The sequence below is a fragment of the Neovison vison genome, chromosome 6 (genome assembly GCF_020171115.1).
Source record: "Neovison vison isolate M4711 chromosome 6, ASM_NN_V1, whole genome shotgun sequence".
NCBI lineage: Eukaryota > Metazoa > Chordata > Mammalia > Carnivora > Mustelidae > Neogale > Neogale vison.
Window position 1 is genome coordinate 213,602,898 of NC_058096.1, and position 17,333 is coordinate 213,620,230.

The window sequence follows — 17,333 nt, forward strand, 5'->3', positions numbered from 1 at the left end:
TTGGAAGGGAATTGAGGTCCACAGGTGGACATGGAGTGGGGAGGTTGTAGTCAGTTTTCCAGATGGGGAACGGCACGGTAGCTCCTAAGAGCTGAGGGAGGGGTGGGGGGTATGGTGGGGGGGGGTGGGGGTTTGTGTATTCCCAGGCAACTCAGGTCAGCTAGGCACAGTTTTCTGCATTCATCCAGCCTTGCCCCTGGGCAAAACCCTGCATAAGTAACACAGCGTTCAATCACATCATGCTCAAATCCATCTCGGACGTATCCATCATGTTGGAACAAATTTGCGCTTTCAAGCAAATGAAAGCAGAATTAATGGGACTCCCCCTCCCACCTCCTGCCAGCTTGAAGCTACCAGCCAGAAGTCACTAAAGGTGATGGTGGGAGGGGCATGGAGTATTAGAGTCTCTTCACCACCAGAGACAAGAGTCAGTGATATCCCCAGGAGCACAGAGAACAGCAAGATGCAAGGAAGTGAGGAAGCAATCACTTTAGAGTACTTACAACTTTTACTTTATTTTTTAATACTTTATTTGACAAAAAGAGCACAAGCAGGGGGAGAGGCAGGAAGAGGGAGAAGCAGACTCCCTGCTGAGCAGAGATCCCAACATGGGGCTCGATCCCAGGACCCTGAGATCATGACCTGAGCTGAAAGCAGATACTTAACCAACTGAGCCACCCAGGCGCCCACAACTTTTATTTTTAATATCCTATACTTAATTGCAAGTTTGTACAACTCAGGGTTTAGCAATGGCCCTATGAGACAAGGGCTCCCACGTTTCCTAGATACGGATCAACCATCTCTTCCCCAGTGCCCCAGGGCAGCTGGTACGGAGCGCTTACTTAGAGCCAGGGATTTGGTGTCCAGCAGCGAATGGGGCTTACAACCCAAGGGAGACAGACGGGAAGCAAGTGCCCATGGGATAATACAATCGTGACCCCTGTGTCGAGCACCAGAGGGTCAGACTGGGTGATGAGGGCATGGCGATGTCTGGCTGCCTCCTACTCACCCCATTCATGAAGGAGGGATCTCCTGCCCTGAATAGTTTGAGATGGCCAAACATTTGACATCCAACACCGGTGTGGTGAGGCGGACGGCAGCTAGTCCCGTACACTCACAGCCCTGGGCTAGGGGAGGACCCAGCTGGCCACCTATGGCCACATCAGGGGTTGCACTTGAGAGGGGAGTGAAACGTGGGAGGCTGTGGGAGGCAGATTTTTGTATTAAGTGGCGGGGGGTGCCCCTGGTTCCCAAGGGAGGATGTGATCAGCTTATTTGAAAGACGAGGAACTGAGATCTGCTAGGCCCAGGACTGGTGGGTTGTAACGGGTCAGGCTGACAGACTCTTGGTCAGATTCTTCTGCCAAGTGGAGGGCGTAGCTGGCAGGACGGGGGAGCTCACAGTGAGGCCTTTGGGGACCTGGAAGGGCAGCGTGTCAAATCTGAGGTCTTATGACAGCGGTGGTCAGGAAGGAGGAGCCGTGGGCAGCCTTGGGACTCCAGGAGGAAGACCATCCCAGGCAAAGAGGAGAGCTGGCATCTCGGTGGTGGTGGTGGAGGGTGGTTGTCTGTGGAGTCATGGAGGCCAGTGTGGCCAGAGCCCAGAGGAGCGGGGAGCAACTGGCTTCAAGGCTGGAGGACAGGGCCCAGTTTATGGAAGGGCAAGGGTGGGGGTGGGGGCTGCTGGAGGCTGGGCAGGACAGAACGGTATTAGGGAGGTTATGCTAGAAGGCCCTGGTTGGGGAATGGGCTGAGGTCAGAGGCCTGCACCTCTTCCTGGTCTCAGCACCCTGTTCCGCCTCTGCCCCTCCTTCTACCCAGGCTCCTGCGGGCCCCGCCCACATCTACTAGGCAAGGCCTATTGGCTCTTGGGTCCCCACAGCTGGCCCAGAGCTTGGCCTAAAGCCAAGAGAGGGCTGATGGAGAGGCCACCTAAATGACCCAGGGCGCCTGGGAGCAGGGAGGTTCAAAGGAAGCTTCTAGGAGGGGCAGGAATTAGGCAGCCAAAGGAAAAGGGCAGAAGAGCAGAGTTTGGCGGGTCAGTGTGCAGCCTCTGAGAAGCTGGGGTGAGGCTGAGCCATCATGGCAGCTTCCTGGCAGCCTGGAATTTGGACTTGGTCCCAGTGAACAGGGATCCCCGAAGATTTGGGGCAGGAGGGAAGTGTTAGGAGGGCCCTGGTAGCTGGAGTAGTCCTCCTAGAGGGGCCGATGGTGCCAGTTGGGGGGTGTGTGATGGAAAGAGGGGGAGGAGAGGTGGATATGATATAGAAAGGAGGTGCTCCCCCCTCCCCGGAGGGACCTATGACAAAGGGCCCATTGCTCAGTTGGGGACACTCTGAGAAGCCCAATCCTGCTGTGTGCAGGGGAAAGGGAGGCCCCGAGAGAGAAGGGCCCGGCAGAGGGCATTTGTGGACAGTGGCAGGGTTGCAGAGAGGGTACTAGTGAGGACTGGCAGCCAGGGTCCCAGGGGCAGCTGCAAATCTGGAAGATTCACCCCTTGACCGACCCGTCTCCCCAGAGGGCTCCCCTCCTGACGCCACGTGCACTGCACAGGTCGCCGGGCCCTGGCTGGGGTGGGCGCCCTGCCGGATTGTGCGGGTAGAGGGGTGAAGGCAGCACAGATGCAGCAGCCACCGGGGCGGCGGGGGCGGGGCGAGTCCGCAGAGGGGGCCTTGCGGAGGCGACTGGGGAGGAGGCCGGAGAGGAGACAGGGCAGCCCCGAGAGGAAGTGGGTCCCAGGAGGATGACGACCTGGCAAAAAGGAGAGCGGAGGCTGGGGGGGAGAAAGAAAGGACAGCTCGGGTCCGAGGAACGGGGAGAACTTGGGCCTGGTTTGGGGGTGGGTCCAGGGTCGGGTCAGGCCCGGGCAGGGGGCGGGGTGCGTCCGGAGAGTGTCCTTGGAGGCGCCGAGTCCCGAGAAGGGAACGGGGATGGGTCGGGGTCCGGAAAGGGGGCGGGGCGGGCGGCCTGGCCGGGAGGATGGGAGGGGAGCGGTGTCGGGAGTGGGCGGGGGGAATAGGGGCCCGGTAGGGTCGGAGAAGCCGAGAGGCCGTGGGCAGGGTCTGGGGTGATCCGTTCAGGGGTCCGGGAAGGGGTCGGGGCGGGCGTCCCGGCTGGGGTTGGGGGAAAGGGCTTGGAGAGGATGAGTCCCAGGAGAAGCGCGGGGCGGGGCGGGCCGGGCCGGGAGGGGGCAAGCGGGGCGGAGCGGGCCGGGGAGGGGGCGGGGCGGGCCCGGGGACGAGGCGGGTCCGCGGAGGGGGCTGGTCCGGGGCTGCCCCAGCTCGGCCGGCCGCGGAGCGGGGCGCATGGCGCCGAGCGCACGGCGCGGGGGCTGCGAACAAAGGGCCCCCGGCGGCTCAGGGGGCACCGTGGAGCTCGGACCCCAACCCTGGCCCAGCCCCGGCCCGGCCCCCTCCCTGGGCGCGGCGCCCCGGCGGAGCCGAAAAATGTGGGGCGCCCTGCTCGTCCCGCTGCTGTGGCGCTTGCTTCTGCTGCTATCGCCGCGGGACGGCGTGTGCGCTGCGCCCCAGGCCCCGTGAGTTGCTCTGGGCGACGGAGGAGGTTGGCTGTCTTCTCGGGGTGGGGGTCCCGGGGATCCGCGCAGAGAGGTGCAGCGACCTGGCCGAGGCTACACAGCCTCCGTGCGCCGGGCGGGACCTAGAGTCGTGTCCCCTGACTCCCAGGGGTCGGACCGGGAAGAGGGCACTGCGAACCTTCAGAGGTGGCCACACGGAGGTGCAGGGAGTCCCCACAGCTAAGGCTGCGAGGCCAGCGCCTCCTCCTCATTCACCACCTTGGGGGTGGGGGGGTGGGCGGGGGGGTGGCTGTCGTCATGGGTGGCGATTTCAAGTTGTCCGAGGCGTGGAGGCAAGAGGTGCGTGTCTTGGCTGGGAAACAGGAGAGACCCACCGTTCCGTTTTCCTTGGGAGGGCGTGGTGGAGGGGAGGAAGTGTTTGTTTTGCTTCCACATTTTTCTTGAAGTTTGACTACAGAGCTTCTGGTGAGTTGACACAGTGAGGAGGTGAACTAACTAGCTGCCAGGGAGAATTTCCCATGAGCTGGCTTCACGGGGAATATTTCCAGACCTGCCAAGTTGGGGTGAGCCCTGCAAGGCTGTTGGATTCGGGGGGGCCTCCTGGAGCTGCCCAAGCTCAGTAGGGTAGTCCATCCTTGGCCTTGTTGAGGAGGCTTGTTCAGGAGGCCCTTGCTTAGCAGTTTCCAGAAAACATGCCCACCGTGGGACCAGGTGGGTGGGGTAGCTTTGGGAATCACAGTTTGAAAAGTAAGATCCTCTGCGCTTTAAGCAGTGGGATTTACCTCCCCTGGGCCTTGTGAAATTGGAATCCAGAAAATTTTTGTCCTGATCTTTCCAAGTAGGCATCCTTTAAAATGGAGGTTTTTGTCCGGGTGGGGGGGTGGGGGGGGCTTGTTTCCCTGGGCTCATTGGGCAATTCTAGGGGCATTTTTGGTCTAGATCGAGGGGGAGTCAGTGCTGCTGAAATGTACAGAGTGGAGGCCAGGGATGCTGCGAAACATCTGGGCATCTGCAGGTCCACCCCCGCCACAAAGCTTGACTGGGCCCTAAATTACAGACCCACCTTATAAAGACCAAGTTTAGAGTCTCTGGGTTGCAGAGTTTCCAACGGTTCTCAAGAGTGTTTGCCTCTGACTAAAGTCATCCTGGGATATTACCTTCTGCCAAGGGAAATGGAATCCTTGTGTTGGGGGAGACATGCTGGGAAGGGAAGTTGCAAAATTACTAACCTGGGTTTCTAGATTAGCCTGCCTCTAAGCCTGACATAGACCACCCACTAGAGGGATTCCAGTTTAGGAATAGCCCCTATTCCTATAGAATACCCACGCATTGGTGGTTCAGTGGTAGAATTCTCGCCTGCCTATAGAATACCCACTTCTGTGACCCCTATGATTAAAAAAAAAAGAAGATTTTATTTATTTATTTGAGAGAGAGAGAGAGCATGAGCAGGGAGGAGAGGCAGAGGGAGAGGGAGAAGCAGGCTCCCCACTGAGCAGGAGCCTGACTTGGGGGGGTCCATCTCAGGACCCTGGGATCATGACCTGAGCCAAAGGCAGACGCTTAACTGACTGAGGCACCCAGGCGCCCTGACCCATGTGATTTTTGCGTGAGGAATCCCTGACCCCAGAAAGCAACATGGATTTGCACATTATCATAAAACCAGTACTGTCTGGGGCTCCTGGGTGACATGGTCAGTTGGGCATCTGCCTTCGGCTGAGGTCATGATCCCAGAGTCTGGAATTGGGTCCCACATCGGGCTCCCTCCAGCACGGGGAGTCTGCCTCTCCCTCTGGTTGGTGCCGGGGCAAGCAGACACTACACATCACGGACAAAGCATGGGAACGTGCTTGAGGCAGTATGTGTTTCTCCCCACTGCCGCTGAGTGACACCCCATTTGCATGAGAAGCCGAGAAATGCACAAGACCCAGGATTAGTATATATTCTGGTCAGTGCTGGATCTGGACAGTGCATTCATGAACCCCAGGGTCACTGCGTGCTCCAGATGTTGCTGTCACATGCCCAGGATGAATGCATGCTCTGTGCATGGCCGAGGCCGGGAGCTGTGCACAGAAACTCTGTCATTGCGGGTGGTTGTTGGTGCTGGCGTTACCGGTTCCGGTCATTGCTAGATCTGGGCTGCATACCTATAAAACAAGGGTCTTTGCACATTCCCATTGGTGCTGGAGTTACCGAGGAAGTACACGGTATGTCCCGGGGTCCTGGCAGGCTCCGGGCAGTCCTGAAGTAGGACAGTCCACGTAGAAAACCAGAGTGCGTGAACTTTGGCCACTGTTCAAGCTGGACAGAGCACAGCGGGCTCCCAGGGTCAGTGCTGCGGCTGGACAGTACCCAATAGGAGCCCAGTGTGTCTTCTGAAATGCCAGATTTTTCATGAGTTTTTTTTTTTTTTTTAAGATTTTATTGATTTATTTTACAGAGATCACAAGTAGGCAGAGAGGCAGGCAGAGAGACAGCGGGGTAGCAGGCTCCCTGCCAAGCAGAGAGCCCGATGCGGGGCTCAATCCCAGGAGCCTGAGATTATGACCTGAGCCGAAGGCAGAGGCTTAACCACTGAGCCACCCAGGCGCCCCTTTCATGGAGTTTTAATGAAGTCCACTTTATCAATGATTTCTTTGATGGGTCGTCCTTTTGCTATCTCACACATGAAATGTTTGCCTAACCCCAGCTCCCAAAGCCTTTCTCCTGTTTTCTTCCAGGGTTTTTAGAGTTTTACACTTATTAGATCTCTGACCCAGTTTGAGTTCACCTCAATGCACGGTGTTCAGTCAGGGTCTAAATTCGTCTGTTTGTGTGGGGATGTCCGGGTGTCCTGGAGAGAATTTTAGAGACACGAAAATCTCCCCTACTGTCATTGCCTGGCCTGGCTTCTCTTTCGCCTGTTTCCTTCTGGTGCCTGTAGTTCTCTGCACAGCTGGGTTTTTGCCGCCTTTGCTGTCTGGGCTCTTGGCGCTTTGCTGTTGCACTGGGAGCAGTTTTCGTAAAGTTGAATGAGACTTTCTGATGATCCATGGAAGGTTGTAGAATACCAGAGGCAGAAGCCCAGGTGGAGAGGACCCGTCCGTGCCTTAGGTCAGGTGCCCTAAGGGCGCCCCAAAGCTTTCCCCAGTGTGACTGGGACCTGTGGCATGTTCCTCCTTCTTCTGGAGCGACACCTTGTCCATCTGGAAAGTAAGAAATTGTTCTCTATCTTCCAGGAAAGGCCTGTTTGGGTGCCACTGTTCACAGAGTTTTCTTGTTTCAGGCCATTTCAGGTTCATTTTCAGGGCTTTGTTCTTAAGATTTGATCTTTTTCCTTTTTTTTTTTTTTTTTTTTTTTAAGATTTTGTTTATTTGACAGAGAGAGAGAGAGATCACAAGTAGGCAGAGAGGCAGGCAGAGAGAAAGGAGGAAGCAGGCTCCCTGCTGAGCAGAGAGTCCGATTGGGGGCTGGATCCCAGGACCCTGAGACCATGACCTGAGACGAAGGCAGAGGCTTAACCCACTGAGCCACCCAGGCGCCCCTTAAGATTTGTTCTTAAGAATGAATTTAGGGGCGCCTGGGTGGCTCAGTGGGTTAAGCCTCTGCCTTCGGCTCAGGTCATGATCTCAGGGTTCTGGGATTGAGTCCCGCATTGGGTTCTCTGCTCAGCAGGGAGCCGGCTTCCCCTCTCTCTCTGCCTGTCTCTGCCTACTTGTGATGTCTCTCTCTTTCTGTGTCAAATAGATAAATAAAATCTTTAAAAAAAACGAATTTAGGTCTTAGATTTGTTCTTAAGAACAAATTTAGTTCTTAGATTTGTTCTTAAGATTAATGCTGCAGGAAGCTCCTTGTTTCTTTCCACTGAGTTTTGGAGTCTGGCTTCCTGGGTTTGAATTCTGGTCTCTTACTGGCTTGGGCACTTGACTTGGCTTTCCAGCGCTTAATCTCTGACTCTGTAAATGGCTTTTTGGCACTTGTCACAGAGTGGCTGTGAGGATGAAGTGGGATCCTGCCAGTTATTCAGGAGAGTGGTTCAGTGTTGGTGTGGCACTCGCAAAGGTCCTGTGGCAGAATGCACTGACTACAGAGGCCAGAGGCCGGAACACAGACGTTGGAAGGGGTGTGGTGCTGGATAGATCCAAAAGGGGCTTCAGAGATGAATGAGCCAGCCCCTGGTCACAGGGAGCTCACAGGTCGGTGGGGGACACACAGACACAAAATGACAGTGTCATCACGGTGTGGGCAGGCGTAGGTGGAAGACCACAAAGGGAGCACTGTGACGTGGCCAGAGGTGGGTCAGACAGCCTTTGGCCTTCACTGAGGTTTTCCTCTCCTACAGGGCTTACTTGATTGCTGCACCCTCTGTCTTCCGCTCGGGAGTGGAGGAAGTCATCAGTGTGACCATCTTTAATTCCCCCCGGGAAGTCATGGTCCAGGCTCAGCTGGTGGCCCAGGGCGACGCGGTGGCATGGAGCCAGGGAGCTATCCTGGGTAGGTCCCTGGGGTGCCTGACCAGGGCTTCCTCTCCCTCGGCAAAGTGGTCTTTGGGGCTCAGGCCCCCAGCCAGCTTCTACCCTGCTGTCCTTGGACAGCAGATAACAACAGGGGAGGCCTCCTGGACACAGGTGGTGAGAGCAGAGGGCCGCCTCAGGGCCTGTAGTCCAGCAGGGCAGACACCTGATCCCTCACGCAGAGTGGGATTTGGCCACAGGAGGCACAGAGAGAGGAAGTCGGGACTCTAAGGCCAGCAAGTCAGCTCTTATCCCCCAGGGAGAAGAGGGAGAGGCTAGCCTTGAGTGGAAACCAGAAGAGGGCTTGGGTAGGCAAGAGTGCAGGCCGTCCTGACTCTGGGGCTACCCCTAAACCCACATCAGGTTGGCTTCAGCAACAGTGTCTATGGGTTGTCATAACTAGGAAAGTCCACTGGCATCACTGGCTGTCGATTCCCAACGCCACTTCTGAATGGGACTGTGTCTCCCGCAAGCTGATAGAGTGACAGGTTCTCCAGACCAATGAGAAATGTCCCAGCATCCTCTGATTGGCCCACTTTGGGTCATGTGCTCAGATCCGAACCAATCACTGCAGTGGGGGAGGGCCTATGTAGATGTGCATAGAGCAGAAGAGAGATGGGTGGAGCCCCACTAAACCTCCCCATATGGGATCTGGGTAGGTGACTTGCCTGAGGAATTTGGGGTTTTGCCAGTAAAAAAATGGGGAACGGATACTGGGAGGCAAAAACAGTAGATGCCAAACCAAGTCTTAGAGGCTGGAAAGCCAGAGAGGTGTTACTATGGTGAATGGTTCAGCTTAGGTCAAGAGAGAGGTGATGGGAAAGCAGTTAGATTACTGGAGGGAGGTCCACTGGGGACCTCAATCTCCTCTTCTTTCTCTTTACCCCCTTCTGGTTCCACTCCCAAAGAGAATTTTCTCTTTGCTCCCTTCACAGCTTACCTTGGGTTTGGGGCCAGGAATGAAGGGAATTATTAAGTGCGCAGGCTGGCCAACTTTCCCCTGAGTAGCTTGGCTTCGTCTATCCCCTCTGGCCTTCAGGCTCTCACCAGCTTAGAGGAAACCTCTCACTTTTCCCAATCCCAACCCAGCCCAGGCCAGATCAGAATGACCCAGTGTGTGTGTTTGTCCACAGACAATCCCTCTAGGTTGAGAAGGCCCCAGTTATAAGGCTGCAACTCAGGGAGGCAGGGAAACTCAGCTCCCAATTTAACTGTTTTCATTTAATTTTTATTTTTTAGACAAAGGGACAATCAAACTGAAGGTAAGCTTTGAATTTTTAACATCTTCATGAACCCTACCTTGGCAGTAATTGATTTGGAATGGAATAAGAGAAGTTTCATGTGTGGTGAGAAAAATCATTAACAGTGATGTCAACAGTGAATAACGAAGAAAAAATTGAGAAAAGGAGAAGATTTACTTGTAATCCCATCTCCCCATACTTTTCACTCTCTCCTGTTTCCCCATAAATCCTCATCCATGTAAAGACATTTCTTTCAAGTTGAAATTAGATGGTAGACCTCTTCATGCTTCCTGCCATTTTCTCTTAGCACACTGTGTAAACATACTTCCATGTGTTCAAATCTCTATAATTATCATTTGCCTTCTATTGTTAACCACAGCCCATTTTGTCTCTTTTACGTACTAGTTTACTAACCCTTTCCACCTCATACATGCTTAGATTTTTTCAAAGATTGTTTTCAATCTTGCTAGTATCTCTGTGCATAAAGATGACTTAGCATTCTTTTTTGTTGAAGATTTTATTTATCTATATGAGAGAGTGAGAGAGAGTGTGTGCATGCCTGAGTGGGGGTGGGGGGAAAGAGGGAGAGCCTGTTGTGGGGCTCGATCCTGGGACTCCAGGATCGTGACCTGAGCCAGAGGCAGACGCTTTACCGACTGAGCCACCTAGGGGCCCCAACGATGTCTTAGCATTCTGAATGCTTGCCTTAGACTGAACACCGCAAAAGAAGATTGACCAGGTTAGGAACCAAGCCTCTTCCTTGGTCCTGCTTTGTCTTTGAAGACACAGCAGTGCCCCTTCACAGCACCACCTGTGACATGGTAGAGACCCAATTTCCCACAGCTTCACCGGCATTGAATATTACTACTTTAAAATTATTTTATGAACCAAACCACATCATAGGCAATTCTCTGATGTGGGTTTTTAAACTGGAGTCCTTGGATTTCAAGGGGCTCACCAGCCCTGAAATTGTAGGCGTTTTCTGAGTTAGCTGTTCCTTAACTTTTCTCAGACACTCCAAGGAGTCCTGGAATGAATGGGTGACACGGAGAGTCATCCTGAATGACAGCATGTCCTCCCCCAGTGATCCGTACAAAGTCCCAGAAGCGGTTCCTCTCCCCTACAGGGTGTCCCTAGTGCCTGAGAGCTGTGGGACAGAGGCTTGCCTGCCTTACCGATGATGGGAGAACCTTTTCTCTAAGGCAGCAGCTCTCACCTGGTGGAGAGGTTTGCCTTCTCCCCCGACCGCAGCCCTAGGACATCGGGCAGTGTCTGAAGACCTGTTTGGTGGTCACAGCTGGGGAGGGCACCTCGTGGGTGCTGAGCACCCCACAGTGCTCAGGGCAGGCCCCATGACCAGGAGAGAGCCAGTCCCAGCTGTCCGTAGTTGGAAAGCCCTTGGTAAGTCCCCTAGAGCTGCCCTTGGAGCAGGTTGGCTTGCTTGTGAATCAGAAAGCAGGGCCGCGCTGGACAGTGGTTAAGATTACGCTGGATCCCTGGCGGCTGCACGTCGGAAGCACTTTTTCCGGGATCAGTGCCGTGGATTTGCAGACCAGACCCAGGAAGGGCTGTATAATTCTAGGAGAGGGAGCCGGGGGATCTTCAGACTAGATGAGAGACTCCAAGAAAGGTGTTGGGATCCTTAACTCTTAGAATAGCTCCTGATGAGCAGTCCTCAGCTTGGGTAAGGGGGCATTCTGGCCCCTCAGGGAACACTGGCAGTGGCTGGAGACATTTGGCGGGGGGGGGGGGGGGGTTCCTACCGGCATCTGGTGGGCGGAGGCCAGGAATGCCGCTCAACACGATGCAATGAGGGGGTGCCCCCACCACAAAGAATGATCCGGTCCTAAATGTCCATGGGTGCCAACGTTGAGAAACACTCTGTCGCTTGCAAGGCTCTGTGGTCTGCCTGCAGGTGCCCACGGGCCTCCGGGGCCAGGCCCTCCTGCAGGTGTGGGGCCGCAGCGGGTGGGCGGAGGAGCGCCCCCTCTTCCACAACCAGACCTCCGTGACGGTGGACAGCCGGGGCGCCTCCGTGTTCATCCAGACCGACAAGCCGGTGTACAAGCCGCAACACCGAGGTGGGCGGCTCGCGTGGGAGTGGAGGGAGGGAAGGGCCAGCCGTGGCCGGGGCTGCCGTCCGATTGTCTCCTTCCTTTCCAGTGCTCATAAGCATCTTCACTGTCACTCCAAACCTGAGGCCCGTCAGCCAGAAGGTGAGATCGGCTTCTCAAACCCTGGGAAACCCCGGGCCTGGAACACACCTGCCCGGGGCCACCTGGCCTGGGGCACTGCCACCAACTGGTCTTCCTTCCCGCACCCCGTCTCCTGCTGATCTCATTCCTTCCAGTTTCGACCTCTGGTCTGGGTTTTGGCCCGTGGCTCTGAGTCCCCTGGGGAGCCAGGGGGAGGTCTGTGGGGCAGAGGGAGGCTAGAGCACTGGTGGGCGGGTGGCGTGTGCTCGCAGGGCTGGGGACCCGCAGGGGGCCGTGCTCACTGCCTGTCTGTCTGTGTTGCAGCTGGAAGCCTACATTCTGGTAAGTGGCCTGTAACCCCTTCTGCTCTGACTTGGGGGCCCGCCGTTAGCCTTGCTCTCGGTCTTCCCCCACCGTCTGCTGCCAAGGTAGCCTGTGCCTGTCCCAGCCCCTCACGAGGCTTGGACTAGGTGCATCCCAGGCCCTGGGACTGGATGCATTACCCTGGGACAGGCTAAGTGCATGTCTGTCTATCTCTGTAGATTTGCACACAGCTCCCTAAAGGAGGAGCAGATCTGGCCCCTTTTGTCCCTATGTCCTCAGACCAGTCCCTTCTGTGCCCCAGCTCTCATTTGTTCCCGTGTACATGGCTCATCTGGGGGGGCATGCCCTCCACGCTTGTCCCACCGTAGAGAGAAGGCTCGGAGCGTGCACACATGTGCCGGGCATATACTGGGTGGCCTGAGTTGACTATGGGGGTTCGTTCCCCGCAGGACCCCAGGGGCTCGAGGATGATGGAGTGGAGACACTTGGAGCCATTCTGCTGTGGTAAGCCTCTTCCTAGCCCCTCCCCTTTCTCCTTTTGCAGTTTTGGGGGCTGCACCTTTGGGTGGCAGATGCAGTAAAGCTTCCAGGAGACTAGAATGTGCTCTGGATGCACCCCTTCCCTACAGCATCACACCCTATCCAGGGTTCTCTAGTCCCGGCGTCCGGCTGAGGCTCCTGCGTATAACAGGAGGCCTTTTGGGGAACATCGGGTTTTGTTTGCTGGCACCCCCCTCATCTTCTCCCACTGAAGATCTTCTACCCCATCACCCCCTTAGGGGCTCCTGGACCCCGAGTGCCTCTGTGAGTTCAGGGCCACTAGGAGGCAGGTGGATCATGTGGGTTTGTGCAATGTCACACTTCCGGGTCCCCTGGCCTGGCCTTGAGCCCTCTTTCTGGTTCTGAGATGCTCAGGGAGGGCTGACAAGCAGGGACAGGGTTTGCATGCGTGACTGTCCTTCCTGGAGTTCTGAGCCCGGGACTGCGGGGCCTCCGGTGGAGCCAAGGACAGTACTCCGACTCTCTTGGCGATCCATCCCACATTCTTGCCGGGCACTCAGCCTGCTTTCCCCTTCTCCACCCTTCTCATCGGCCCCTTTCGCTCCCTCTCACTAACTCATATCTCCTGGGCATCGAAGTAGATGCTGACAAAGGGGGTACTTTCCGCCCAGTGTGGGAAACAGACTTAAACCACATCATAACATCCGCCATGATGAGAGCTAGGAAGGAGAAGTACAGACTCAGAGAGGGCAAAATGGAGTTCTTGCCCAGCTTGGGATAGCAGAGGCAATCCTAGAAGGCTTCCTGGAGGAAAAAGCCTTTCCAGCAACGAAGTGGAGAAGGAGCAGACATTAGCGGGGCCAAGTGAGGGGCCAGGGAATGTGTTCCAGAGAAAGGCCCAGCATGCAGGAGGCCCAGTGGACGGCAGGAAGAGTGAGGCTGAGCTCAGGAAGGAGGTCCCACGTGTCAGGAATGCTGATACGAGAAGCAACAGTGAGACCCGAGGGCCTCTCAGGCTCCAGGGAGGTGCATGGACTTGATCTTCAGAACACAGAGGAAGGGAACGAGCAGCCTCCCATTTAAAAAAACTTGGAATATGTGTAGACCAGAGCTTCTCAACTGGTGCGATTTTCCTCCCGGGCTGGGGGTGGGTGGTGTCTGGTAATGTTAGCCACAGGCTAATGAGGCCCCATAGAAAATGTATGTTGGTGACAGCACCCCCAAACCTCCTCTGACCATCAAAGGCTCTGAATATGTGAGGGAAGAGACAGTTGGCCAGTATGTTTTCCACTTCCTTAGTGATGGAGAGAAGCGGTGGGGACTGTTGTAGTCTCTGGGTGTTCTCCAGAGTCCTGCTGAGCTGCTCACACCATGTCCCTGTGGGGGACAGGCACAGCAAGTCCCGCTAGGGAGTGACAGGTCCCCAACTCTCCTCCCAGCATGAAAACAGCTCCTGCGGGGTTCTGAGGAATGGACCCAAAGCCAAGGCTTCCTCCTCTCTCTGCCTGAGACTGGTGGCATTTCCTGGTGCCCAACTGCAGGGAGAGTGGTGTTTTGTCTCAAAATCTGTTCAGGATCTGTGCTGGATTTGGGCAGCCGTTAGGGTTCTGCCCCCAGGGTTCTGCCCCCAGGTCCCAGCATTATATGGGAATATTTGGGGTTGCCATGACTTGGGAGGGAGGAGCTAGAGGCATCGAGTGGGTGTGGGCTCAGTGTCCTGGGATGCACAGGGCAGCCCACAGCCAAGGAGTATGATCAGGCCTGGCTGACTCTCCGCACACACTCTTGCCCCAGGATGACCGGGCGTGTTTCTGCACACAGGTGTGGCCAACATGACCTTCCCCCTGTCTGACCAGCCGGTGCTGGGAGAATGGTTCATTTTTGTCGAAATGCAAGGCCACGTGTACAACAAGTCCTTCGAAGTTCAGAAGTATGGTAAGCCAGAGACTCTTAGGGGCTCACCTCTGGGTGGGCGAGACCACAGACCCGGCAACGACACTCGATGATGGGAAAGGTCAGCAGCAGCCCCATTCGCTGGGGCTCAGTGCAGAGAGCTGGGCACTTCGTTGTTTCTCTTTTATGAGAATTGTCATAAAACACACATAACAAATTTGGCCAGCTTTGCTATTTGTAAGTCTACGGTTGTGCGGCATTAAGGGCTTTTGGGTTGTTGGGTAGACACACCATCGTCCATTTCCAGAAATTTTGCATCTTCCTAGACTGAAACTCAGTCCCCACTAAACTCCAGCTCCCTGCCCCGTCCCCAGCCCTGGGCCAGCCTGCCGTCCTACTTCCTGTTTCTAGGACTCTGACTCGGCCAGGTGCTTCGTGGAAGTGGGGCTGTACAGCGTTTGTCCTTTTGCGTCTGGTGTATTTCACTCAGGATGATGTCCTCTAGGTTCATCCGGGTCATAGCCTGGGTCAGAATTCCCTTCCTTTTTATAATTTTTATTGTTTTTTTTTTTTTTAAAGATTTTATTTATTTATTTGACAGAGAGTGCACAAGGAGGAGAGCAGCCGGTAGAGGGAGAGGGAGAAGCAGGCTTCCTGCTGAGCAGGCAGCCCAATGCGGGGCTCGATCCTAGGACCCCAGGATCATGACCTGAGCCGAAGGCAGACACTTAACTGACAGAGGCACCCAGGCGCCCCTTCCCTTCCTTTTTAAGTCCATTTCTTTCAACCTCATCCCAACCCTGTGCACAGATGGGGGAGCTGAGGCACAGGCATTTAGGAAATAGCATTTGAGAGGCATTTAGGAAATAGCTCAAGTAACAGGAGCTGGGGAACAAACGGACCAGAGGAGGAAAGGCTGTAGAGGACAGGGCCGTTGGTTGCAAGGGACAAGCCCAGTGCAAACTCTGGAAGTAAAAGGAAGGGAATTTATGGCCTTGCGTTGCAAACTCGAAGGACCGGCTTCTTCGCGTTTCCTCCGTGCAGCTTCCGGCTGTCGGTGTCCATCCCTCCTCCCCAAGCTGCCCAGCATGGTCAGGTGGCTGGACGCTCTCAGGGCTGAGCACCTCTGGGCTGGCCTGCACTCAGAGCGCGTGGCCTAAAAGTGATGAAATGTGGGCCTCTGGGGAGAAAAGGAGTGTGCTTCCCCCCACCCCCAAATAGGAAATAACTGTGGGCCAGCAAAATCCCCAGAAAGCTGCCAGCGATCAAGGAAGGATGGGGTTGTGGATTCCTGTGGTGTTGCCTTCGGGTGGCCCTGGGCTGTGGCCTTGCTGGTACCTCTCCCACAGCGCCAAGACTTTCTGAGGCCACCCCAGCGGTGGAAGTTGCCTCTCCCTCCTCTGCCCTCTCTCCTTTCAGTGCTGCCGAAATTTGAGCTCCTTATTGACCCGCCCCAGTATATCCGGGACCTGGACGTTTGTGAGAAGGGCTCTGTGCAGGCCAGGTGAGAAAGAGGTGGTCAGCATGGGCGAGCCCCGCCCCCTTGCAGACACGCCCCTCCCCTTGAAGACACGCCCCTCCCCGGGACACACCCTCCTGGGGCACGCCCTCCCCCATGGGCCTACCCTTCCTCCCTCAGATTCGTCCCCTTGGTGGGGTATCCTCCTCTTCCCACATTGTTTTCCCCCTGGGTGGGGGGACACCCGTCTCGCTCCCCTTCCTGTGTCACCCTCTTCCTTGCAAACACCTCCCACAGGGAATGGGGTGACCCGCAAGGGATTTCTTGAAGGGGTTGCCTGTCTCATGACCAGGCTTATCACCAGCTCCAAAGTGAGCGTTGACCAGAGGGTGTCCAGAGACACTGTCCCTTTCTGGGGTCCCCCAGGGAGAGTGCTCCAAGGCCTGTGTTCCCGCTCAGCTCTCTCACCGGGAGCTTGTGGTTGAGGCCGTTTGCTTGCCCTCTGCTCCTCCAGCTGTGTGGGTTCTTTTTTGTTTTTTTCTTCTTTTAAGTAATCTGTACCCCTAACGTGGGGCTGAGATCAAGAGTGCCCCACTCTATGACCAAGCCATCCAGGTGCTCCTGCCACGTGTGTTTGAAAATCCAAGGATGTTGTCAACTATACTCAAATTAAAAAAAAAAAAAAATCCACACACCTTTTCTGTAGACTAGAAAATACTATCAAAATGGCTGGTGTTATTTTTGTATTCACTGTGATCTGTCTTCTTGCTCCTGGGCCCCTGTAAGCAGGTGTCTTCTCTGCCCAAGGCTCGACAAACATACATTTAAGTCTTACCAGCACCTCTGAAAGGATAATTTTATTTCCATTTTCTGGGTGACGAAACCAAGCAGTATGATCCCTGATTCAAAGTTGAATTCACCAGAGCACTTAGGCCCAGGCTTCCCTGATGCCCACAGTTGTTCAGTCCTCTGCTGTCCTGCTTCAACAAGTGCCAGGCCCAGTGGTGGTCTCACATACCCTCCCGCTCTTGGGTCCAGAGTTCCTCTCTGACCCTTGGTCTCTTTTTCTGTCAAATACAAGTTCCAGAGCAGAGGATTGCAGGTGCCGATGCTGGTCTGTCTGTGCTAACTCTGGGCTGTGGGAAGGGCTGTAAGCTTAGAATGTAGGATGGGGGAAGCATTCTGGGATCAGCTGGTCACATCCCACAGGGGCTTGGCCTTCCTGAGACTGGCCCCTCCCCTCCCCTGCTGCTCCTGTGTGAAATTAACCCCCTTTGTTTTGTTCCAGGTATACCTTTGGAAAACCTGTCTCAGGGACCTTAACGATCAATATGACTGTAAATGGCGTGGGGTACTACAGCCAGGAGGTGGGGCGCCCCGTCCTCAGAACCACAAAGGTGAGGAGCAGGGACTTCCATGCTGCTCTTCCAGTGGATCCAGTGGATTCCTGCCGGGCCTGCCCTTGGGTTCAGCTCCGTGATCATTTACTTTATTTTACTTTCTAAAACAGTTTATACAGTGAGGATTTTCCCAGTGATAAAATTCCTGCAGGCTGATCATGGAGATTTTTAAAAATATTAAAAAAAAAAAGAAGAAGAAGAAATAAAGGTGATTTCTTCTCTGACAGACAAAACCACTATTGATAGGTTGATGTATGTCCTCCCCGGGTAGTATGTGCAAAGTTTTTTAAAGAA

At 55.1% G+C, this 17,333-nt stretch overlaps 1 protein-coding gene across 7 annotated transcripts in view; it reads left to right on the forward strand.

Moving 5' to 3' along the window:
* The first annotated feature begins 3,305 nt into the window (after positions 1-3,305).
* Positions 3,306-17,333, forward strand: part of CPAMD8 (C3 and PZP like alpha-2-macroglobulin domain containing 8) — a 71,464-nt gene continuing 57,436 nt past the window's right edge. For 4 of the 7 annotated variants that reach the window (XM_044253983.1, XM_044253985.1, XM_044253982.1 and 1 more), the window contains exons 1-10: positions 3,306-3,535; positions 7,855-8,006; positions 9,266-9,288; positions 11,183-11,348; positions 11,431-11,483; positions 11,787-11,804; positions 12,236-12,290; positions 14,109-14,222; positions 15,600-15,684; positions 16,928-17,036. In XM_044253983.1, coding sequence (XP_044109918.1) covers positions 3,306-3,535; positions 7,855-8,006; positions 9,266-9,288; positions 11,183-11,348; positions 11,431-11,483; positions 11,787-11,804; positions 12,236-12,290; positions 14,109-14,222; positions 15,600-15,684; positions 16,928-17,036 — 1,005 coding nt within the window. The remainder of the gene's footprint in view (positions 3,536-7,854; positions 8,007-9,265; positions 9,289-11,182; positions 11,349-11,430; positions 11,484-11,786; positions 11,805-12,235; positions 12,291-14,108; positions 14,223-15,599; positions 15,685-16,927; positions 17,037-17,333) is intronic. The other 3 variants (XM_044253987.1, XM_044253988.1, XM_044253989.1) reach the window with 1 other exon arrangement.